This window comes from Ursus americanus, chromosome 32 (assembly GCF_024610735.1).
Source record: "Ursus americanus isolate L20-20 chromosome 32, mUrsAme1.1.p, whole genome shotgun sequence".
Classification (NCBI taxonomy): Eukaryota; Metazoa; Chordata; class Mammalia; order Carnivora; family Ursidae; genus Ursus; species Ursus americanus.
In genome coordinates, this window is record NC_142158.1 from 24,854,163 (window position 1) to 24,873,319 (window position 19,157).

Below are 19,157 nucleotides of genomic sequence, written 5' to 3' on the forward strand. Positions count from 1 at the left end.
CCATGTATATTTCAGGTAATTAATGATATGTCAATGTTTAAGTATGCCACTTTATTATTTGCTTTCTTTAGCACTTCTAGTTCTTGTTTATCTTTCTCTTTTCCTGATTTTCTATGTTACTTGGGCATTTTTTAAGATTACATATTAATTTATTTCTAGTGCTTTTAAGTGACTCTCTTTTCTGGGTCAGTCTGTCTATCTATCTATCTGTGAATGAATGACTTATCACAGCCTATTAATATTATTTTAGTGAAGTATAGAAACTTTTTTTCCATTTACAGTCTTCCCCACTTTTAAATGCCGTTCTCCTGAGTAGCAAATGGTATTATAATTTTTGTTTCAATCAATAAATATGGTATATAAAACTCATGAAGTCAAGATTGGTCTGTTGTACATACTCAACTCTTTCCATCTTTCTTTCTTTTATCCTGATGCTCCAAGATTCTTTTATTACTTCCTTTCTATTTGTAGAATTTCTTTAGCCAATCTTTAAGAGTAGATCTGCTAGTGACATAGTCTTTTAGTTTTCTTTTTCATCTGTGAATGCTTTTATTTTCCCTTCATTCCTGAAGGATAGCTTAGCCAAATAAAGAATTTGTGATAGACAGTTCTTTCCACGTGTATGGCTTATTTCCTCCTATCCTTCATAGTTTTATTAGAGAAATCCACTGACATATGACTTGATGTTTCCCTATAGGTGATGAATCATTTCTCCTTGGTTACTTTCTAGATTTTTAATTTGTCCTTCATTTCCTGAAATTTAATTATGGTGTGTCTTGGTGTGGATTTCTCTGGATTTATCCTTTTTTGAGATGCTGAGCATTATGAGTCGGCAGGTTTGTGTTGCTTTCCACATTGAAGAAGCTTTCAGCCATTGTTTCATACATCAGTCTTTCAGCTCCATTCTGCTTCTAACTTTTTTCTGAATATGTTGAGATGAATGTTAGATTTCTTATTGATGTCCTGCAGGTCCCTGGGGCTCTGTTCATTTCTTTTTCAGTTAATTTTCTCTCTGTTGTCCAGATTGCATGAATTCCATTGGGTTGTCCTTAAGTTCACTGATTCTTATCTTCTGTCGTTACTACTCTGTGACTTTTTTTCCCTGTTATTTTATCTTTCATTTATACAATTTCCATTTGGTTCTTTTTTATAACTTCTTCTTTGATAGGTTTTTTTTTCATATGTTCATAGGGAATTTGTAATTTATCATGAAGTCTTTTATGATGGCTGATTAAAAACCTCTGTCATATAATCATATCTGATTAATTCCAGTGTTGGCATTGGTTGGTTGTCTTTACTCATACAAGGTTTTATTGTCTTGGTACTTGGCATGACAAGTCATTTTCATTTGTGCTTGGACATTTTTGTCTCGTGTTAGAGGACTTTCAGATCTTATTTCAATCATTTGTTTTAGCAGAAAGTCAACCTGTTTATATTTAGCATGCAGTTCAAGGCTGACTTTGTGGGCTGTGTTTCCACTGAGTTTAGATTTCAAAGCCTTCACCATGTTATTTTAGTCTGTTAGACTTATGGATGCTTCTTGGGCTCCCACTGGCCCCAAATGGTGCTGTCTGAGGAAGCAAAATGGGTTCCTCCAGTCTGGACCATTGGTTGTCTTGAAGTAAGCCCAAAACAACAACAACAACAACAACAACAACAACAACAACAACAAAACAAAACAAAAAACCCCCACAGGGCCTATGGGAATAAAAAGGCTATCTGAACCAGAACTTACCATGGCATGATCCATGATCCCAGATGCTCCAATGTCTCTGGACAGACAATGGGAGTTTTAGGCTTTTAGAAACAAAAAGACTTTCCAGGCCCTGCTGCCTGTGTGCTTAGGTCTCTTCTGGTGGCCCTCCCCACCTACTCTGGTGTCCCCAGTGTGGACAGGAGTTTCAGGCTTGCAGAGGCTTCTCCAGCCAGGTGCTTTTCTGACAGGATCTTTTCCTCTGAGAGGGACGGAGAGTGTTCCCAGGCTGGGCTGCTTCTTGTGGTGGAATTCCTTTACAGGTGCTCTCTGGAGGACGAGTTATGGGACCATGGGGACAAAGAGACTTCCAGAACAAGACTGTTTGTGTGGTGTCTCTTGCTTGTGCTGTGTGGTAGCCTCAGGGTCTCCACCAGAAGGAGAGTGCTTCTTCCAATCCATCCCCCTTGCTGCTCCTGCCTAGCTCACATGGTATTCACTTGGGTTCCATCTGGGGGTGGCATGGGGAATGGCCCTCCCCCAGCTGTCTTCTGATGCTGGTTGGAGGTCAGGAAATGCTGAGCAAGGATCACCTTCTTCCTTGGGTACAGCTATGTTGCTCCTCCAGTAGTCAGGTCCCAGACTAGTTCCCTGACTTCTTACCAACTATTAGAAATCTCCTTTAGTGGCCTCTTGTTATTTCCAGTACAAAGAGTGGGCACAGATAGATCTATGCTATCTTGTCTTGTTCAGAAATCCAGGTTCTGTTTTATAGTTTTATAATGTCTTTGGGGAGATTTTTAATGAGGGCAGTTGTGGAGGAAAGTGGAAAACTTTGTAGCAGGCAGAAGAAAATGGAAGTAGAGCCCTCTTTCTTTGGAAGCTGTGGGAAGTTGAGTAAGTGTTCTGGACGAATTGCACATCCATCTCTGAGTAACTACACTTTCTGTTTCATCCAATTTTAAGTCTTGCATTTCTTCATTAATTCTGTATACAGATGGATACGTGTAATGATAAACATACTACATTTTATTTTTTCTTGTAGGCCATTGTTCTGCTTTTGGCATCCCTTGAGATTTAGACCCTTATAGAAAAGAACTGTATTGTAAAATTTGGATTATTATTTAGCACTGGATGAATTGATGGAATAATAAAAGGGGCTAATGGTGATTACTTAATTGAGCTTACAAAATTTTATATATGAATATGAAGAGAGAGATTCACATGTAATGTTATTCCCAGCCCCTTGTGGTACTCTGAATGCATTGATTTAAATTGCATGTTAAAAGAATTATATTATTATAGTTAAACTGTAGTATAATTACATGTGTGCATACAGAATCTATTATTAGTCCACTGGTCTTAAAAGTGAGTGTTCTCATCCCTTTGGGAATATCAGCATTTCTATTTATTTTTATCTTATTGTCCTTTAATTTATATTTTATGCCTAATTTTTAAAAAGATTTTGTTCATTTAATAATGAGCTAAGCAGCGAGCCCGATGTGGGACTTGATCCCAGGACCCTGGGATCATGAACTGAGCCAAAGGCAGACGCTTAACCGACTGAGCCACCAGGCCCCTATTTTATACCTATTTTTAAATGCCATAATATATTAGAATAGCAATTGATGCAGAAAATTTTTAAGTTTTATAATATGGGGCCCTGACAGGGTACTTTACTGTAAAATGAAAATAGTTTGAAGGTTAGCGATTCAGAACACAGAAAAAAATTTAAATTGGCTGCATGAAAATGTACTCAGTCTGGGGGAGTTCACACTCAAATCTTTCAGTTCGAATAAAGAAAGGCAGAATGTGTAAAATGCTCATGTTTGCATGAGTTTGAAGAATACACATCAGGCTTAGAGCCTCCGAGAAAGAAACATTTTTGAAGTCATGCAGGAGAGAAGGAAATCTGACCACACAGGACAGAACGTGGATCTGGGGTGTGAGAGAACACTTTGCATGATTTCACAGGGGAGTCAGCTGTTGCTCTTCCTAGTGGTTCTCACCTGTCTTTAAAAATCACTGCTCTTTCTCCACCTGTACTTCCTGAGTTCCTTACCCTGCTTGGCTATTTCTTTGTCCATAGTGTAGGTCACCTGCTAACATACTATACAATGCACTCATATTCATGTCTATTGTGTCTTCAGACACAATAGACATGTGCCTCAGATAGAATGTCAGTTCCATGAGGGAAAGTGTCTGCCTGCTTTGCTCAGTTATATGAAGCAGACACCAGCAACAGTGCCTGGGTAATGTGGGAATTCATTAAATATCTGTTAAATGACCAATAGCAGAGTACGGGACTGGCCTACAACTTTTAGGACTTAGTGGTTTTTATTAGCTGTTGTAGCTAACCTGTTCTGCAGCTATTGTTACAAGATTGGGACACTTTTCTTTTTCTCTGCATAAACATAAACTACATTTGGAGATTAAGTTTTGAGACCCAATATGCTAGCTAGATTACAACATTTAAAAAAGAAAACAATATTAGTTGATTTGCTTTCTTTATTCAAAATATAAGTCTGTTCCTTTAAAAAAATTATTTTTATTTTTTTATGGTGGTATAATTGACAGGTAACAATTATATGAGCTTCAGGTGTACAGCATAATGATTCGGTATCTGTATGTATTATGAAGTGATCACCATAATAGGTCTAGTTAACAGCCTTCACCATACAGAGTTACAGAAATTTTTGTGTGTGATGAGGACTCTTATGATTTACTCTCTTAGCAACTTTCAAATATGCAATAAGCATATTCCCTTTTTGTGAGTGCAATTAAGTGGGACGAGTGCTAGAATCAAGGAATCGTGATTGAACAGTTGAGTAAGACTTCTTGTAGCCAGTTCATGTAGGGCCGTCACTGAAGCTCACCTGGCTCCTATCATGCTGGTATGGCATGCAAGTGTGGACCTGTTTTTAAAACCTATGTTATCTTTCCCGTTGATTCATGCATTGCTTTCTTAATGTTGTTCATTGCTCCATTTGTCTTTCCTACCTTTGCTGTCCAAATAGGTTACAGTTACTGCAGAAGCTTTCTGAGTGGCAGAGTCATGACTGGATGCCTCCTGGGCATTTTGGAAAGATGCTGGGGAGCAGTCAACTCGCTATTAGAACTGTGTTTTCAGGGGCGCCTGGGTGGCACAGCGGTGAAGCGCCTGCCTTCGGCTCAGGGCGTGATCCCGGCGTTATGGGATCGAGCCCTACATCAGGCTCCTCCGCTATGAGCCTGCTTCTTCCTCTCCCATTCTCCCTGCTTGTGTTCCCTCTCTCGCTGGCTGTCTCTATCTCTGTTGAATAGATAAATAAAATCTTTAAAAAAAAAAAAGAACTGTGTTTTCAGGGGATTACAGGCTTTTTGGTTTCAAGAGTCTTTAAATATGAATATTATCTTAGGAGTGGATACTTTTTAATTATTTGATTCATGATTAACTGACCGTCTGCTGGGAGTAAGACAGTGAAGGGATAGGAAACAGGAGTGGATTCAAGAGAAGAGAATGAGAAACTCTTGGGGAGGGTAGACAAATTTTGGGGAGGTGAGCATGACTTTTGTTTAGGTTTTGTGTATGGCTGGCTCTGTAAAGAAATGGATTGTTTTCATTGTATTCTTACTCATCCACTGTGCTTTACAATGTATGTCTTATGTTAGTGTTGAGAGACACCAGTGACTTAACACTCGTTATTACTGGGTGGTATAAATGCTTTCATTCTGGTATTTGATATAGTCTAGCCATGGCTCTTGAGTATACTCATTTCTGTGATTTGCTAAAGTAACCTACAATTTTTGATGTTTTCTGGTACAAAGTCGATGAAATACAGGAAAATTAAGTTCATATGCATTTGGACAAAACCTTAATTGATCTCCTCTCTTCTCTCTGACTTTGCCATCCTTTATTTACTCATGTGCTTGGATGCCTTTTTGGCTCTTAATGTCTCCCTCATTTCTTCAATATAGTCAAGCCCTATTTCTGTACCTACACCTCTCATATACGTTGCTTCTTTTGGCTTGGCAGAGACCTCTTTGATTTTCTTTTAGAATGTCATAATACCATTCCAACTTGTTTCTGGACCTGCTTCTTTGCTCTGCCAGTCCCATACTCCCACAACCCTCCAAACCAGATTAGTGTTTCTATTTTTCAATTCTGGACAATTGCTCTCTTGAACTAAAATTTCCTGGTTTCCTGTTGCCTTGTAGAATAAAGAATTTTTTGTAGAAAAAAATGACGTAAATGATCCTTCATAATGCGTAAGCAATCCCTGAAAGCTTTTCCCCCTTGCTACCCTACAGTAATGCGTATAGCATATCATGTGAGCATAATAATGAGAGCTATTACATGTCTGTTAAAAAAGTAAGCATTTCTTATGTTTTGATCAAACTTGATTATTTACTGATAGCTTATATTGCTTTACATATTAACAGCTCAGTTCCTTTTGTATTAACAGCTCAGAATGCAGGAGATTCTGACACCATGAAACAATTTTGAATGAATTGACAGATATGCTGTCTTCCTATTTGTGTCTATCAATATCCCATCAACCCTTCAGAACTCCATGATGAAACCATCGGTCCGGAAAACTCTCTTATGCTCACATCCAGATGTCTTCTAACTTTCCTTTAATTCATGCTGTACTCTGGTTAACATCACTAGCTGTACTGACTGTTCTCTACCATATAATATAGTAATTTGCATGTTTATGTCACTCTCTCCACAATTTGAGAGCAAACTTCTGGGAGATAGAGATTTTTTTTAAACCTCTTTTAGCCCTTATAGTGCTCAGGACATGTGATCAACTCATCTATCAGATCAGTGCGTTTTAAGGATTTTTGTTTGTTTCTGTTTTGTAACCACTGCTATTGTTCTTCCTATAGCAGGGCCTGTTTCCTCAAACGTAATCTTACATGGAAATCCGTAAAAGAAGAAAAAAATAGACTCACTCTGGTTGGCAGGGGAGTGATTGTTATATTCTTCCCAAATATCCCCTTTCCGCTTGCCCCTTGCTGACTCTACAGAACACCCATGGCTCTGCTCAGTCTTGTCTGAAAACTACAGTATTCAGTTTATATGTCATGGTCAAGCTGAGAGAAGCCTTTTAATATCACCACCTCCGTTTTTTATCTGAAGTCTTGGATTTGTGCTCGGAATAAACTTTATAAGAGAAGAATACATGAAGATGTCTGTGGGCTGGTGGTGAACTTATGTTTCATACAATTGCATTGTCCATTTACTGCCAAATTTCACCACCTATAAATACCATCCTCTCTGTTGGAAATATCTAGAAATTGAAGGAAGGGAAGTTAAGTGGGTAACACAATAGAATTAGGTGTTTTCAGCAATTAATGACTGAGAAAGAAAGTGCATATAGGTTTTTCTCATACTCTCCTGCCTTTTAAAAGAAAACTGAAATATGAGAGAGCTGACATTTTGTATGCATGCAGGAGAAAAGGGAGGTTCATGACTGGTTTGGGGCAGAGTATTCTGTTGTGTTCTAAAAGGTTTGGGTCATCACAGCTAGAGACAGAAACAGGACTCAAACAAAATAATGTTGGCCATGAGGGAAGAGATTGGTTTTGTTGGACAGTGTGGGAAAGGCTTCTTCACATGGTGGAAGTTGAGTTCTGATCAGAACATGTGCCTAGTTTGATCATCTCTAGAGCTATTGCTAGTTAATCAGTAAGGGCAAAGAATACTCTAATACAAAGGAAAATTTCAGGAAAGGAAGAGAGGAGGAAAGCATAGTATAAGGAGAATATGAGCTAATATTTGCTCTTAGGGTATAAAATTAGAGCAATAGATTTAGATCTTCAGCAAATGCAATACTGATGTCATCTCATCCTTCATAATTCTCGTCTTTTACTCACATTTCCCCTTCTTCCCCTCACCCCTTCCCTTTTCATCCTCCTCCTGCTCCAACTTTTTATTTCCTCTCTTTCAGGATGTTGGATGGGAGTATTTCCTGTTGTCTGTTGCCTAGGAATTCCTGCCAAAGCCCTAAAGCTGCTGCAGAAATAGCCTGGCAATCCCACCACCTTCTAAGGCGAGCAGAGATGGGCCCTAATCCTGGGTTATTTAGCAGCAGTCAGACAAGCTGAGCTACCCTAATCCAGTTACCTTTCTCTAGCAGGAGACTAAGTATATAAGGAGGGTGTTGTGATTCAGTGGCCCAGCAGGGAGTGTTTGCAAGGCCAACTCTCTAAGACAATTATTGACAGAGATAATTATTCATTGGTTCTAAAAGAAGGGGAAAACCACATGTCATCCCTCAGATTCATGTGTGTTTATGAATCCAACTTTCTGATCCATTCTGTGTCTATGTGAACAGGAAGAGAAGAGGATTGTCAGGAGACTCCAGGGTGGGATAAAAAGCAAAACAATATAATGGCCCCTCGATTGTTTGGAATGGTTACGATGCATGGGTATGCTGTGGGTTCCCTAGTAGACAGATGACCCTGAGCCAGTTTTCTCCAGGAGGGTGCTGGCAGGGTGAGGGGAGCAGCAGCAGAAGCTGGGGAGAACACTGCAGGTGGCACAGCTGTGGGGTAGGTAAAGAATCAAGCCAGAGTAGTTCCCCTGATAAAGAAACTGATAGACAGTGGGGGTGTCCCCCCTTGTGAATGTCCTGAAAAATCACAAGGGTGCCCCACAAGAGAGACACCTGCCGCTTGAGGGAATTCAAGGTTAGCTTCTGTTGGCAATGAGAAGGCCACGGCAGCACCGCGTACGTCAATGATGGCAGAACTTGCCCATCTCTCCTCACCCTCTCTCCATTTTAACTTAGCATAACAGAGATGAGAATCCAGAAGCAGGAGGGGGAAGAAATCTTGCAGAAATTGACCACATCTGCTTCCCTCTGGTAGGTCCCATGAGCTACAAAGGGCAGAGGAAAACATTAAATAGGTTGAATATGAAATGGCGTTGAGACTAGAATGGACTTATGAGACCCAGAGTGACTAGAACCTATGGGTTGCATCCGTGATCATGCCAACAAGAAGAGTTCAGTGGTACATGGGTGAAAACAGCCGCTGGAGAAGGATAACTCCATTTCATATTTGAATCTGCCCTGGCCCAAATTTCATAAGTTGAAATCCTGAACATTAGAAGGTGATAGTATTAATAGATGGGACCTTTGGGAGGTGATGAAGTTATGAGGGTGGAGCCCTCATGATGGGATTAGCACTCTTATAAGAGCCCTCCGCCCCCTCCCCTGCCAGAGCTCCCTGACTCCTTCCACCACTCGGGGACACAGCAGGAAGTCTGTGACCTGGAAGAAGGAGGACCCTCACCTGGCCATGCCATGACAATAAATTTCTGTTGTTTGTAAGTCTGTGCTGTTTCGTTGTAGCAGCCTGAATGGACCAAGGCAGTAGCCTACGGAGTTGCAGATGGCTCAGTAAACATGCTGTGTGGGCGCATCACAGCCTCACAGTGCTTACATGGTCCTTTGGAACACATAGAGTTAGCTGATAGTGTGTGGCTGACTCTTACAAAGAGTCCTGAGAGTTCACTCTTCTTGGTAGCATGACTGGCATGATGAGTAATTACCTAATTCTTGGATTCTAATAACGTGACCCGTAATAACGTATGATGATTCTATAGGAAGTTGCTAATGGTCTTATTTGTAATGCTAGCTTCTGCTAGTTGTGACAAATTTTAATAGGAACTTCTCAATGGGAGTGATGGATTTTCTTTTGATTTTTCTATTAAATGAAGACGAGAAACTTTGACAAATTGTCTTTTTTGATTTTTGACATCTCTAAGGAGTCCGTTTTTATTTTTTAAGATGAGACCCATTATACCCAAGCATGCATTAAAAAGCTATAAAGCTGAGAGGAGCTTGCTGTGGGACGGATCATTAAGAACCTTCCCAGAAATAGATGGGATGGATGTGGGCTTAGCAGTTGCTGTCGTAGACGATGCGGCACTTCAGGAGCTTGAGATAATTGTCAATCTTATGTGAATCCCTGCGTAGGCAGTGGAGCAGGTTATAAAAAGCAAAAAGGCGTGTGTCTTCATCGGCCATCTGAAGGGATGGAAGTCCTGACCAGACCGAGTAGACCTCATTTTCTCTGACTCCAGGATGAACCTAAACACCAAAACGATAGTGACTTAGTAATATTAGTATTTGCTTATCTTTGTTCCTTCTAATTGTCAAATTAAGATTTGGGCAAGAGGCATGGTAAAGCTCTCTAGATAGAGGCATGGATTACTGAGCCAGTGTATCAGAAATCTATTAATGGTCTAAAAACTAGAAGCAGAACTCAAGTGTAAGTGTCCTAACATGTATGTGATCACAGATGAAGTATGTGTGCATTGGAGTAAATAGAGAACCACAAAGTTGCTATATATTGAGAGAGAGTTAGTTGCAGTATAGTTGTGCCATATGTTTATGTATTTATGGGCCACATGTATATATATATATATATATATATATGTGAATGTGACCAAGGGACAATAGAAGAGCAAGTCTCAGTTCTCTTACTCGAGGGATCTATTTCATATCCTGAATCTTGTCTCTGATGTGTTGTTTGTACCATATTTCTTCTGATAGTTCAGCATAATTACATTTATCTGTTTCCTGCTTCAAACTGATTCTTTTCTCCATGTAGTATATGTACGAAAGACCTCAGAAATGATAAGCATTACACCTGATGGTCTGAGATGCAGGTCAACTAGTGACATCTATCACAAAGATCTGAAAAAGTCAGGAGACTTCCATAATATACCCAGGACCATTAACCTTCAAATGTCTACGAGCAATAGGAGCTTTGTTTTGAGATCTCTGGGGTAGGAGAGGATAGTGCCTATGAGAAAGAGTGGGGGTGCTAGCAGTGACCCCTCAGTGGTGAGGGGTGGGTGGTAGGCTGGGAAGCATGACAGTGAAAACAGAAGGATGCTAAGGGATGTGAGGGAGGGGCACCCTGACCTCTGCTCCCCCAGCCTTTGCAAGCTGGGAATCCCCAGAGGACTGAGAGACCGAGTAGGCAGCTTGGGAAGTAGGCCCGTCAACTGCTTTGAGAGCTACTGGGTACAAATGTGGGATAATTGTAGACTCTGATCTGCTGAGCTGTCTCCTACAGAGTAAGAATGTGTGTATTTGTTGCCTTGCTTTATGTTTATTTTTGGTGCTTGGGCCCTAAGATGAAATTTACTATGCATGGGACAATGGTATAAGAATAAATAAGTGGCAAAAACAAACAAACAAGAACCAAATGAAGTACTCTAGGACAAATTAGTGACCTCAGAAAGTAAGCTGACAGTAATGAAGAAAATAACTTGAAAGTCTAAGTGTTTATACGTGTCTCACAGTGGAAATGTGCTTTGTATCTGTGTTGGATATATTCTTCTCCCATGAATGTGACAAAAAGGACACATGATAACATGTACTTTGTACTGAGTAAGGGAAGTGAAAAACCACTCCTGTTACTCTTACAATTCTATCTTTTTCTTTAGATGACACATCATTTCTAAGAACTTCTTAAAGCTGTTTGGATGTTACCTGACTTGTGCTGAGATTATCCCAGCTGATTGGAGATCTATATTATAAATATTAATTCAGTGTAAATATGACATTATTTGGGGGAGATTAGATGTAATGTTATGAGTGTTGATTTTGGAACCCCCCCCTCCAAAAAAAGAAAACATAAAATTTAGAATGAGACCACTTTCTGCAAATGACAAAATAAAGAATTTCAGAAAAGATACACTCCCTTCTTTTGTGACCTGCTGAAATCTGACCTCATCTTTTCAATCTCTGACAATCTCTTCTCTTTTCGACAAATATGTCCAGCAGGGGTGGGGTTCGAGTAGTGGCAAGAAATACCATCTCATCTGATTTTGATTTTCTCTTTTCTCCCTTCCCACTGTCATCCTTTGGTGTGGGGAGAAAAGAGAAAGAACATGAGCAGAATTTCAGTAGCAGGTGTCCTGGGATACTTTGAGAAAAATGTTTATCTTGCAGATTCCATTCTCCAGTGTTCTTTTCCTGGAAAATATTATAAACCTCGGTCCCCAGGAAGGGGCAAGCCTTTGGTGGATGTGTGTGTCCTGTAGTGAAGGCTGCACCTGTCACCTACCACATCTTAAGATTCACTTACAATAAGATCTACCAGTATGAATTACTAGAATCTTGCTTTATTTAATAGCAGCCTGGGATAGGAAATGGCTACATTTTGTTCTTGCAAAGCAAGGTATTTCGGAACTTGCTTCTCACCGTGGAGGTCACCTTGTTCATCAATGAGGAAAACAAAGAAGTGTCAGGAGGATGCTCACCTGGCCAACTATCTTCTCCATACCCTCTAGAAGTCTTCTGTTTTGTTCCTCAATCTCTATGGCTCTGGACAGAATCGAATCTGGGGCTTCTTGCATACCCCGTACTTCTGTGACTAGATGGTACAGGGGGTCATTCCACGAGCGTAGCACTCTGAGTATCAGGTTCAGAAGGTCTTCGTGCTAAGTGACCATATAAAACAATCACATTTAAAAAAGCATAACACAGGGGGCACCTGGGTGGCTTAATGGGTGAAGCATCTGTCTTCAGCTCAGGTCATGATCTCAGGGTCCTGGGATCGAGCCTCGCATCAGGCTCCCTGCTCAGTGGGGAGTCTGCTTCTCCCTCTCCCTCTGCTCCTTCCCCCAGTTCGTGCTCTGTCTCAAATAAATCAATAAAATTTAAAGAAAGCATAACACAGTGGGTTTAGTTACTTGTGATTTTTCTGCTCTGAGAGACTGACCTAAATGATCTCTTTGTTATTCCTATGTATATGTAAATCTTTTGTAGTGGTTAAAGTAAAAATAAAAAAGTTTAAGCTATTGGCTTAAACTTTGCTAAAATAGAAAAAAAATAAACTGGCTTATTTGAATAACTTACTTCATCTAATGAGAATTCTAGTTTATAGCAGGAGGAATTTTGTCTTCCTCGGAAGTTCTACCATCCGTTCCCCCCCTCAGTGAGTTCTCTTCTATTTGACAGCTTTGCTTGTCCGAAAGGAGTTTTGTTGGCACTCAGTATGTGCCTCTAGTACCTGACTCAGGAAAGACAGAGTCCACGGGTGCCAGTGACAAAGGGCCAACATCACGTTCGTCCAAGGACACATTCATATTCATGAGTCAAATCATTCTTTAATGGATTCACTTGTGATTTGTAGTTTTTATTTTATGATAGTAGAACAAAGAGCCAGTGACGAAGGCATGGAACTCATGAATATGTTCTCCTCAGCCTGTACCAACCCCCATCTCTGTGCTGCGACCAGAGCAGGTCTCTTCTGTTGAGCTGAGCAGGTGAATAAAATGATGCTATGCCGGTAGTGGGAACGGCATCAGTGGAACTTACCAGGGAAGTCTGCGCCCTATTTCCCACCTGTCAGGGTGGCACATGAAACTCTTAGGAACTGCTCGTCTCTGATTTAAAAGGCTTGCTTTCCTGAGGTCTGTGAACTAGTCTAGGGTAAAGGAAGTGAAGAGTAGGGAAGAAGCCAACGGATGTGGTGATGGAAACATGTCCCAGGATATGAAGGGAAGGAGGTGTTAGCCGCCAGTGGCCGTCTACTTGTGCTAGTTGGAGCATAACGAGTAAGGGTGAGGGCTTGGAATTGGATGAAGCCCAGACTCACGGCTTGCCACTCCGTTGCGACTCCAGATTCCACAAACCTGTGCAAGCGTCAGTTTCCTCATCTCAGCAAGTGTAATAGCAATGCCTGGAGTCCTAGGATTTTTTTGTGAGGCTCAACTACAGTAAAGCATGTACGTTGCGTGGTGAAGTGTCTGGCAAGGGAGTGGCTCTCAATACATTTTAACTCCTCCTCATCCTTCTTCACTCTTTCCCTTCATTTTATCATCATTATTATCATCATTATCATCAGTACTATTAACGAGCTTAGCAGACAGAAAGAATGCTGGTACCCATTATCAAAGTGGTAAAAGGAAAGCAGATTACATTTATGGGGGCATATATATGAAGATGCTTATTTTAAGTCATGTTAAGGTGGTGCATGTATCAGGGAATCAGAAAGGGGAGATTATTATGCCAAAAAAATGGGGATAAATGACTGGGGCTTCCTATGCAGACTTTGTGGTCCTCAGAACAGAGGCAATCATTGTAGCCACGAGAAACAAAACATAGTGTTTTACAGGACCTGATTTGGGGAAGACTTATAATTCAGAAGTGACAGGTGGTGGAGGAGTCAGGGAAGGATGCAGAGAGAAGCAGGTGTCAGAGAAGTAGAAGTAGCATCAGGAGAGCCTTCAAAGTCTGGCGGAGACGGCTCACCAGGCGCGGTGCTCAGGAATGTAAATGCTGCCAACGGAGGAGCCGAGGCTTTCACGTGATCAGTGCAACTGCATTTGCGTGTCTTCCCTATGCGTGAATTTTGCAAACCTTCCACTTTATACATGAAGTCCAATTCAGTTCAGGCTTTCATACGGTATAACATATGCAATCCTGGGTCCAAGCCATTGACTAAAATAATGTTGTTTGCATGAACAACTTAGAGATTTATTTCACTGCTACAATCTTTAGTATGCATTTGGTTTTACTGATGCTTCATCAGTTACACACTGTCATTTCTCTCTGATTTCCTTGCTCTTCCTCCATATTTCTCTGCATGTGCAGTTAGCATTACCTAACGCAGTACTTCTGATAATCTGTGACATGATGACACTAGTGTACTGCCCCAGTGGTATTGGTGAGAAACCGGGATAGAAGACTCACATGGATCTGCTGGGCTTGCTCCTTGTCTTCAGGGGTAGAGAGGGAGGAAGTGTGACAGCTGTTGATGGCCTTGGTAATGAACCCCCGGCCTTGGGCATACCTTTTATCCTAAAAGTGAGCAAGCAAGTTTAATTAGTTACAGCTGTTTGAGCATTGGTTAAATGAGCCCATTACCAGAATATTAACACGCTTGATAAATGTATGATCTTTTTTTTAAAATGAGAATTACATAAAAAACGGAAACCAAAGAATTGAGAAAGGCGCCTTTCCCTGCATTTTATTTTTATTTTCTCTATCAATGCATTTTTTAATCTTTCTTTTCCATATGCCAACCTCTTCCCTTTTTTTGATTCCCTTGTTTAATTTTACCCTTTCCACAAGTAACTATTTGGAAAGCAAGCACTAAAAATACCAAAAATAGGAACATTAAATATTTTGTTAAGTATCCTCTTTCTTTAGTATTTGAACCAATGTCCTACAGCATATTTACCTATATTTTGCCATTTAATATTTTGTTTACTGGGGATCCAAGCCAATATGCTCCTCTAATACACGTTCTAAAATTATAACTTTTCTTTGACCAACATCTGAATCCACATACCTGTGCTTTCCCATGTTCATCATAGATGCATAATGCAATTTTGTTAATTGTTGCAAAATGGTAAGTCAAAGAAATTGGTATAAAATTTTAGGAAATATTAATCAGTGGACTCAGAATTAATACACACAACAACAACAACAAAAACAACAACTTGCTAAGGCCCTGACATAACGCTAATCTCTACCAAAAACTGTGAAAATCTAAGGAGATTACCAGGAAGATGTGAAAGCCACAGGAATGACAGTCAAAAGTGGAAGATGAAAGAAAACCCAGTGAGTACAGAGAACTATGGAATGTGTGCTTATTACAAACGTTGAGCCTTGTTCCTTATGGGGACCCTTTGATTTATTGAACCGCTCATACACAGTCTGCTCCTTGGTTGACCTAAAAGAGTTAAGCTACAACTGTCAAAGTACCGTAATCAGAAGGAGAATATTGTTTCCAATTCTAAAGCAACCCTTCAATTCTGGTTCTAAATCTATACACTGGACATCTTAGAACAATCATTTATAGCCTTTTTGGGTTTCAGAAGAGCTATTATTATTTGTTTTCCTGACTTGGATTCAGCTTAGTTTAACTTTCTTGGATTAACTCCATTCTAGGCAGTGTGATTCTCATTTATTAGGTATCATGTACCCACACACAAGGACAAGAACTCAGCATGCTTCCGTTTACTCAAGCTCCACCCAAAAGGGCTTTATGCTGGGTATTGTTATGGAGTGATTGGTTGTGTTTTCCCAAAATTCCTATGTTGAAGTCTTGACCCCAAGTGCACTGTATTTGAAGATAGGGCCTTTATGGAGGTAAGGAAGGTTAAATGAGGTCATAAGGGTAGAGCCCTGATCCAGTAGGATGAGTGTCCTTACAAGATGAGACACCAGAGAATCCCCCCACCCCCACCCTCCACCACCATGAGGACAGGGAAAAGGCAAGATGGGAAGATGTGTGCCCTTATCAGAACTGACCAGGCTGGCACCCTGATCTCAGACTTCCAGCCTCTGGAACTGTCCGAAGTACATTTCTGTTGAAGCCACGCACGCTATGGAATTTTGTTATGGCAGCCCCAGCTGGCTGATACAGGCACTTAAAATTTGTTGGAAATTTTTTTTAAAGAAAATGAATTAAAGGACAAATTTTAAGGAGTGATTATACTCTTTGAGAATCTTTGAGGTTTCATGAAACTGTCCCTTTCTTCTTGTCCCCCAGTTTATGAGCCAATGGCTCTTTTACCTAAACAGTGTGTTATTTGAGATTTGGCCCCAGCAGCTTTCTTGTCTCAAGTGTGGGATAGCCCCCTCATTCACGGGAAGAAGCAAGAAGGCGCGGTACTTACAAATTCGTTGAACATCTCCGAGGAGAGGTTATGGATGTAGTGAGACAGAATGACCGCGCGGTCAAACAGGTCTCGGAGGGACACCTGGCAGTTGACAGCCCCGGTGGGACAGATGGGCAGGGAGGCCACGCTCTGGCACAGGAGCAGGTCCGACACCAGCAGCAGCAGGGGCAGGAGAGACCCTACTCAAACAGAAGAAACACCAGCCACTCTGAGGCGATCTGTTCAGCGGAGGTTATCAAAAGTAATTGTGCCAGGGAAGCCTTCTCTCCCCTCCACACCCCTGCCCTCCGCTTGATTTGGTACTATGATACTGTGCTAGCTGGGGTGGGGAGAAGCCAACACCTCCCGCTGTGTAAATTTAGATATGTAATTATATTTGCACAGATACATAGTTGGAGAAGCGGGTTACTCCCTGCATTTTGGTATTGCTCCCAGGAGAGCTCCCGTACTCCGCAAACATTCGGAGCTTAAATTAACTCTGACCCAGGGTGTTTAAGTCATTCTTTTAAGTTAGTTTAACATCTTGGGAGTTTCTGCAGATCTCCAGCAGCTGGGCCCTCTAGGCGTCTGTAATTTTTTTAACTCCGTGTTGACTACTACCTGCATTTCAGACCCTGAAATGGCAAGTGGCACATGGTAGACCTATTTGTTTTACTTTCATCCCTGATCGAAATAAATATGATTGACAATGCCTAATACGGAGTATGAAGAGACTCTAACACAAAACGATACTATGGCCTAGATCCATTAACTGACCTTAATAACCCTATGCGATTGCTTGGCACCTTGCCAAAGGTTTTGCTTTTCTTTCTTTCTTTCTTTTTTTTTTTTAATGTGTGTTTCCCAGTAACCTTGTGAGTGCTTCGGCCTTCATTATTATCATCAAATTACACTGATGAAGCAGAAGGCTTAGAGAGGTTAAGTGATTCTCCTCCAGTCCTATTATTAGCCGGCGGAGGAGGCTGGACACCACCATTATCACTCTGTGTCCTGTGACGTCACACACACCTGTGGGCACCCAGGCAGCACCCGGGTCACAAAGGCCACAGGAGAGGCCGTGATGACTCCGTGCTTGGGGAGTCACTGCCATTACTTGGCGAGAACAGTACTTTGCCTTTAATGTGCTCTCACAATGGCCCTAGGAAGCTGATTTGATTCCTTTCTTCAGTTCCAGCTACAAAACACCCCCTCTTAAAATCTTGGACCATTATCAGAGATGATTTAATTATCATTGTGATATCTCACCGTGATTAGATGGGCAGATATGGACCTCTGACATAGCAGTCATTTACACTTTCAAGAGGAAAGCATCTATTAAAATCACTTATTAGCATCAATGAAACTACTCCAAAAGAATATCTGATATAGAAATGTATTTATCGGAAAACCAAACTTCTGTGGAAACGTCAATGAATGTAATTGGAAATGTCTAAGATGACACAAGGCAAGTGCTAAAGATTTATGTGTGAAAAACTTCCTAAACCTACATACCTAAAAATATCTAAAATTTTTTGTTAATAGAGAATGTAACTCACAACCTTTCAGCTGCAAAATGAAAGATAAAAATGTTGTGAGGTGAGTCGTATACCAGACTTTTAATTTTTCAAAAACATTATATTTCCAAAAAGTTTATTTAGCTGAATGGATATTTTATCTACAGATGTAAAAAAAAAAAAAAAAGTGTGCTACAGGTCGAGAAATTGGAATATGAGTTCCAGGAAATTCATAACTTCATAGATATTATTTAACTCTGACTACATTTATCTGTACATTTATCATCTGAAGGATTCTCACAGTCTAAGAGGAGATAAAATAGATAAATGTTTTTGTTCTTCATTTCATAAAATGAATTTTATGGTTGTTGCTAATTTCTTTTTCTTGCAAATGTCAACCAAGAAAGTAAAGATGGTTAATTATTACCAGGCTGTTTTTCTCTTTGAAATGTCATTTGGCTTAAACCCAGTTGACAATTATTATAAGAGACAATTCTACTATCATTGTCTGTATATTATGACTTCAGAGTTGAAAGTTTCACCAGGCTGACTTACGTCAGAGTCCTGGGAACCAGAAAATGTTAGCGTCTACCTTCTGGAGTTGCAATAAATTGGACCCATAGACATTTATCGTCTTATTCCAGGCCAGGGTTTCTCAACTTTGACATTATTGGCATTTTGAGCTGGATCATTCCTTGTTCTGGGAGCTGTCCTGTTGTGGTACATTGAGCATCTCTGAGTTTTACCCACTAGATAACAGGAGCACCCCCATTTCGAATTAAGGCAACCAAAAACATCTCAGACAATAGCCAATTGTCTCTGGAAGAAGGAGGATCTCCATTTGAGAACGAGTGTTCTATTGTGCCCTTGTACAATTGCTTTCCAGAGCAATGACTAGATAGTTCTTCTAAACTCCATAAACCTGAAATTTCTTGCTCAGAGAATATTAGCTAAAGTTTCAAATTAGTGCCACCCCCTCAAGAGTGTTGATAATTCAACAAATCTGTGAGTTGTTGCACATACCTTTCAGCGACCACCCTTTTTTGTCCATGGTGGTGATGCTTTCGAGAAACACAGTCGCCAGGGAAGGTCTGGTCGTCCAACAGCTTTCTCTCCCAGATATTGGCTTTATAAGCCTTTGACATCTTCATGAATATATTTAATCAGGCATTCCCTTCCCCTTTACCAGTCATCTATTTCCGTCATTGAGATTACCCCCATAATTTCAAACATCAAATGGTATTTTATTTCTTATTCATATTCAGGAAGACATACTGGCCAGAAATGAACATTCTAGGAAGGATTTTGATTAATTAGCCCAAAAGGA

At 40.5% G+C, this 19,157-nt stretch overlaps 1 protein-coding gene and 1 long non-coding RNA gene across 5 annotated transcripts in view; one reads left to right on the plus strand and one right to left on the minus strand.

Moving 5' to 3' along the window:
- The window catches only part of LOC123791032 (uncharacterized), a 563,175-nt gene that overhangs the window by 493,168 nt on the left and 50,850 nt on the right, over positions 1 to 19,157 (plus strand). The gene's annotated exons all lie outside the window — the stretch shown is intronic.
- On the minus strand, positions 9,586 to 18,881 carry PRL (prolactin). The gene is made up of 5 exons (XM_045795746.1): positions 18,854 to 18,881; positions 16,335 to 16,516; positions 14,401 to 14,508; positions 11,964 to 12,143; positions 9,586 to 9,777 (listed from the first exon to the last, which is right to left on the minus strand). The coding sequence occupies exons 1-5, from the start codon at positions 18,879 to 18,881 to the stop codon at positions 9,586 to 9,588; spliced, it is 690 nt and encodes a 229-aa protein (XP_045651702.1).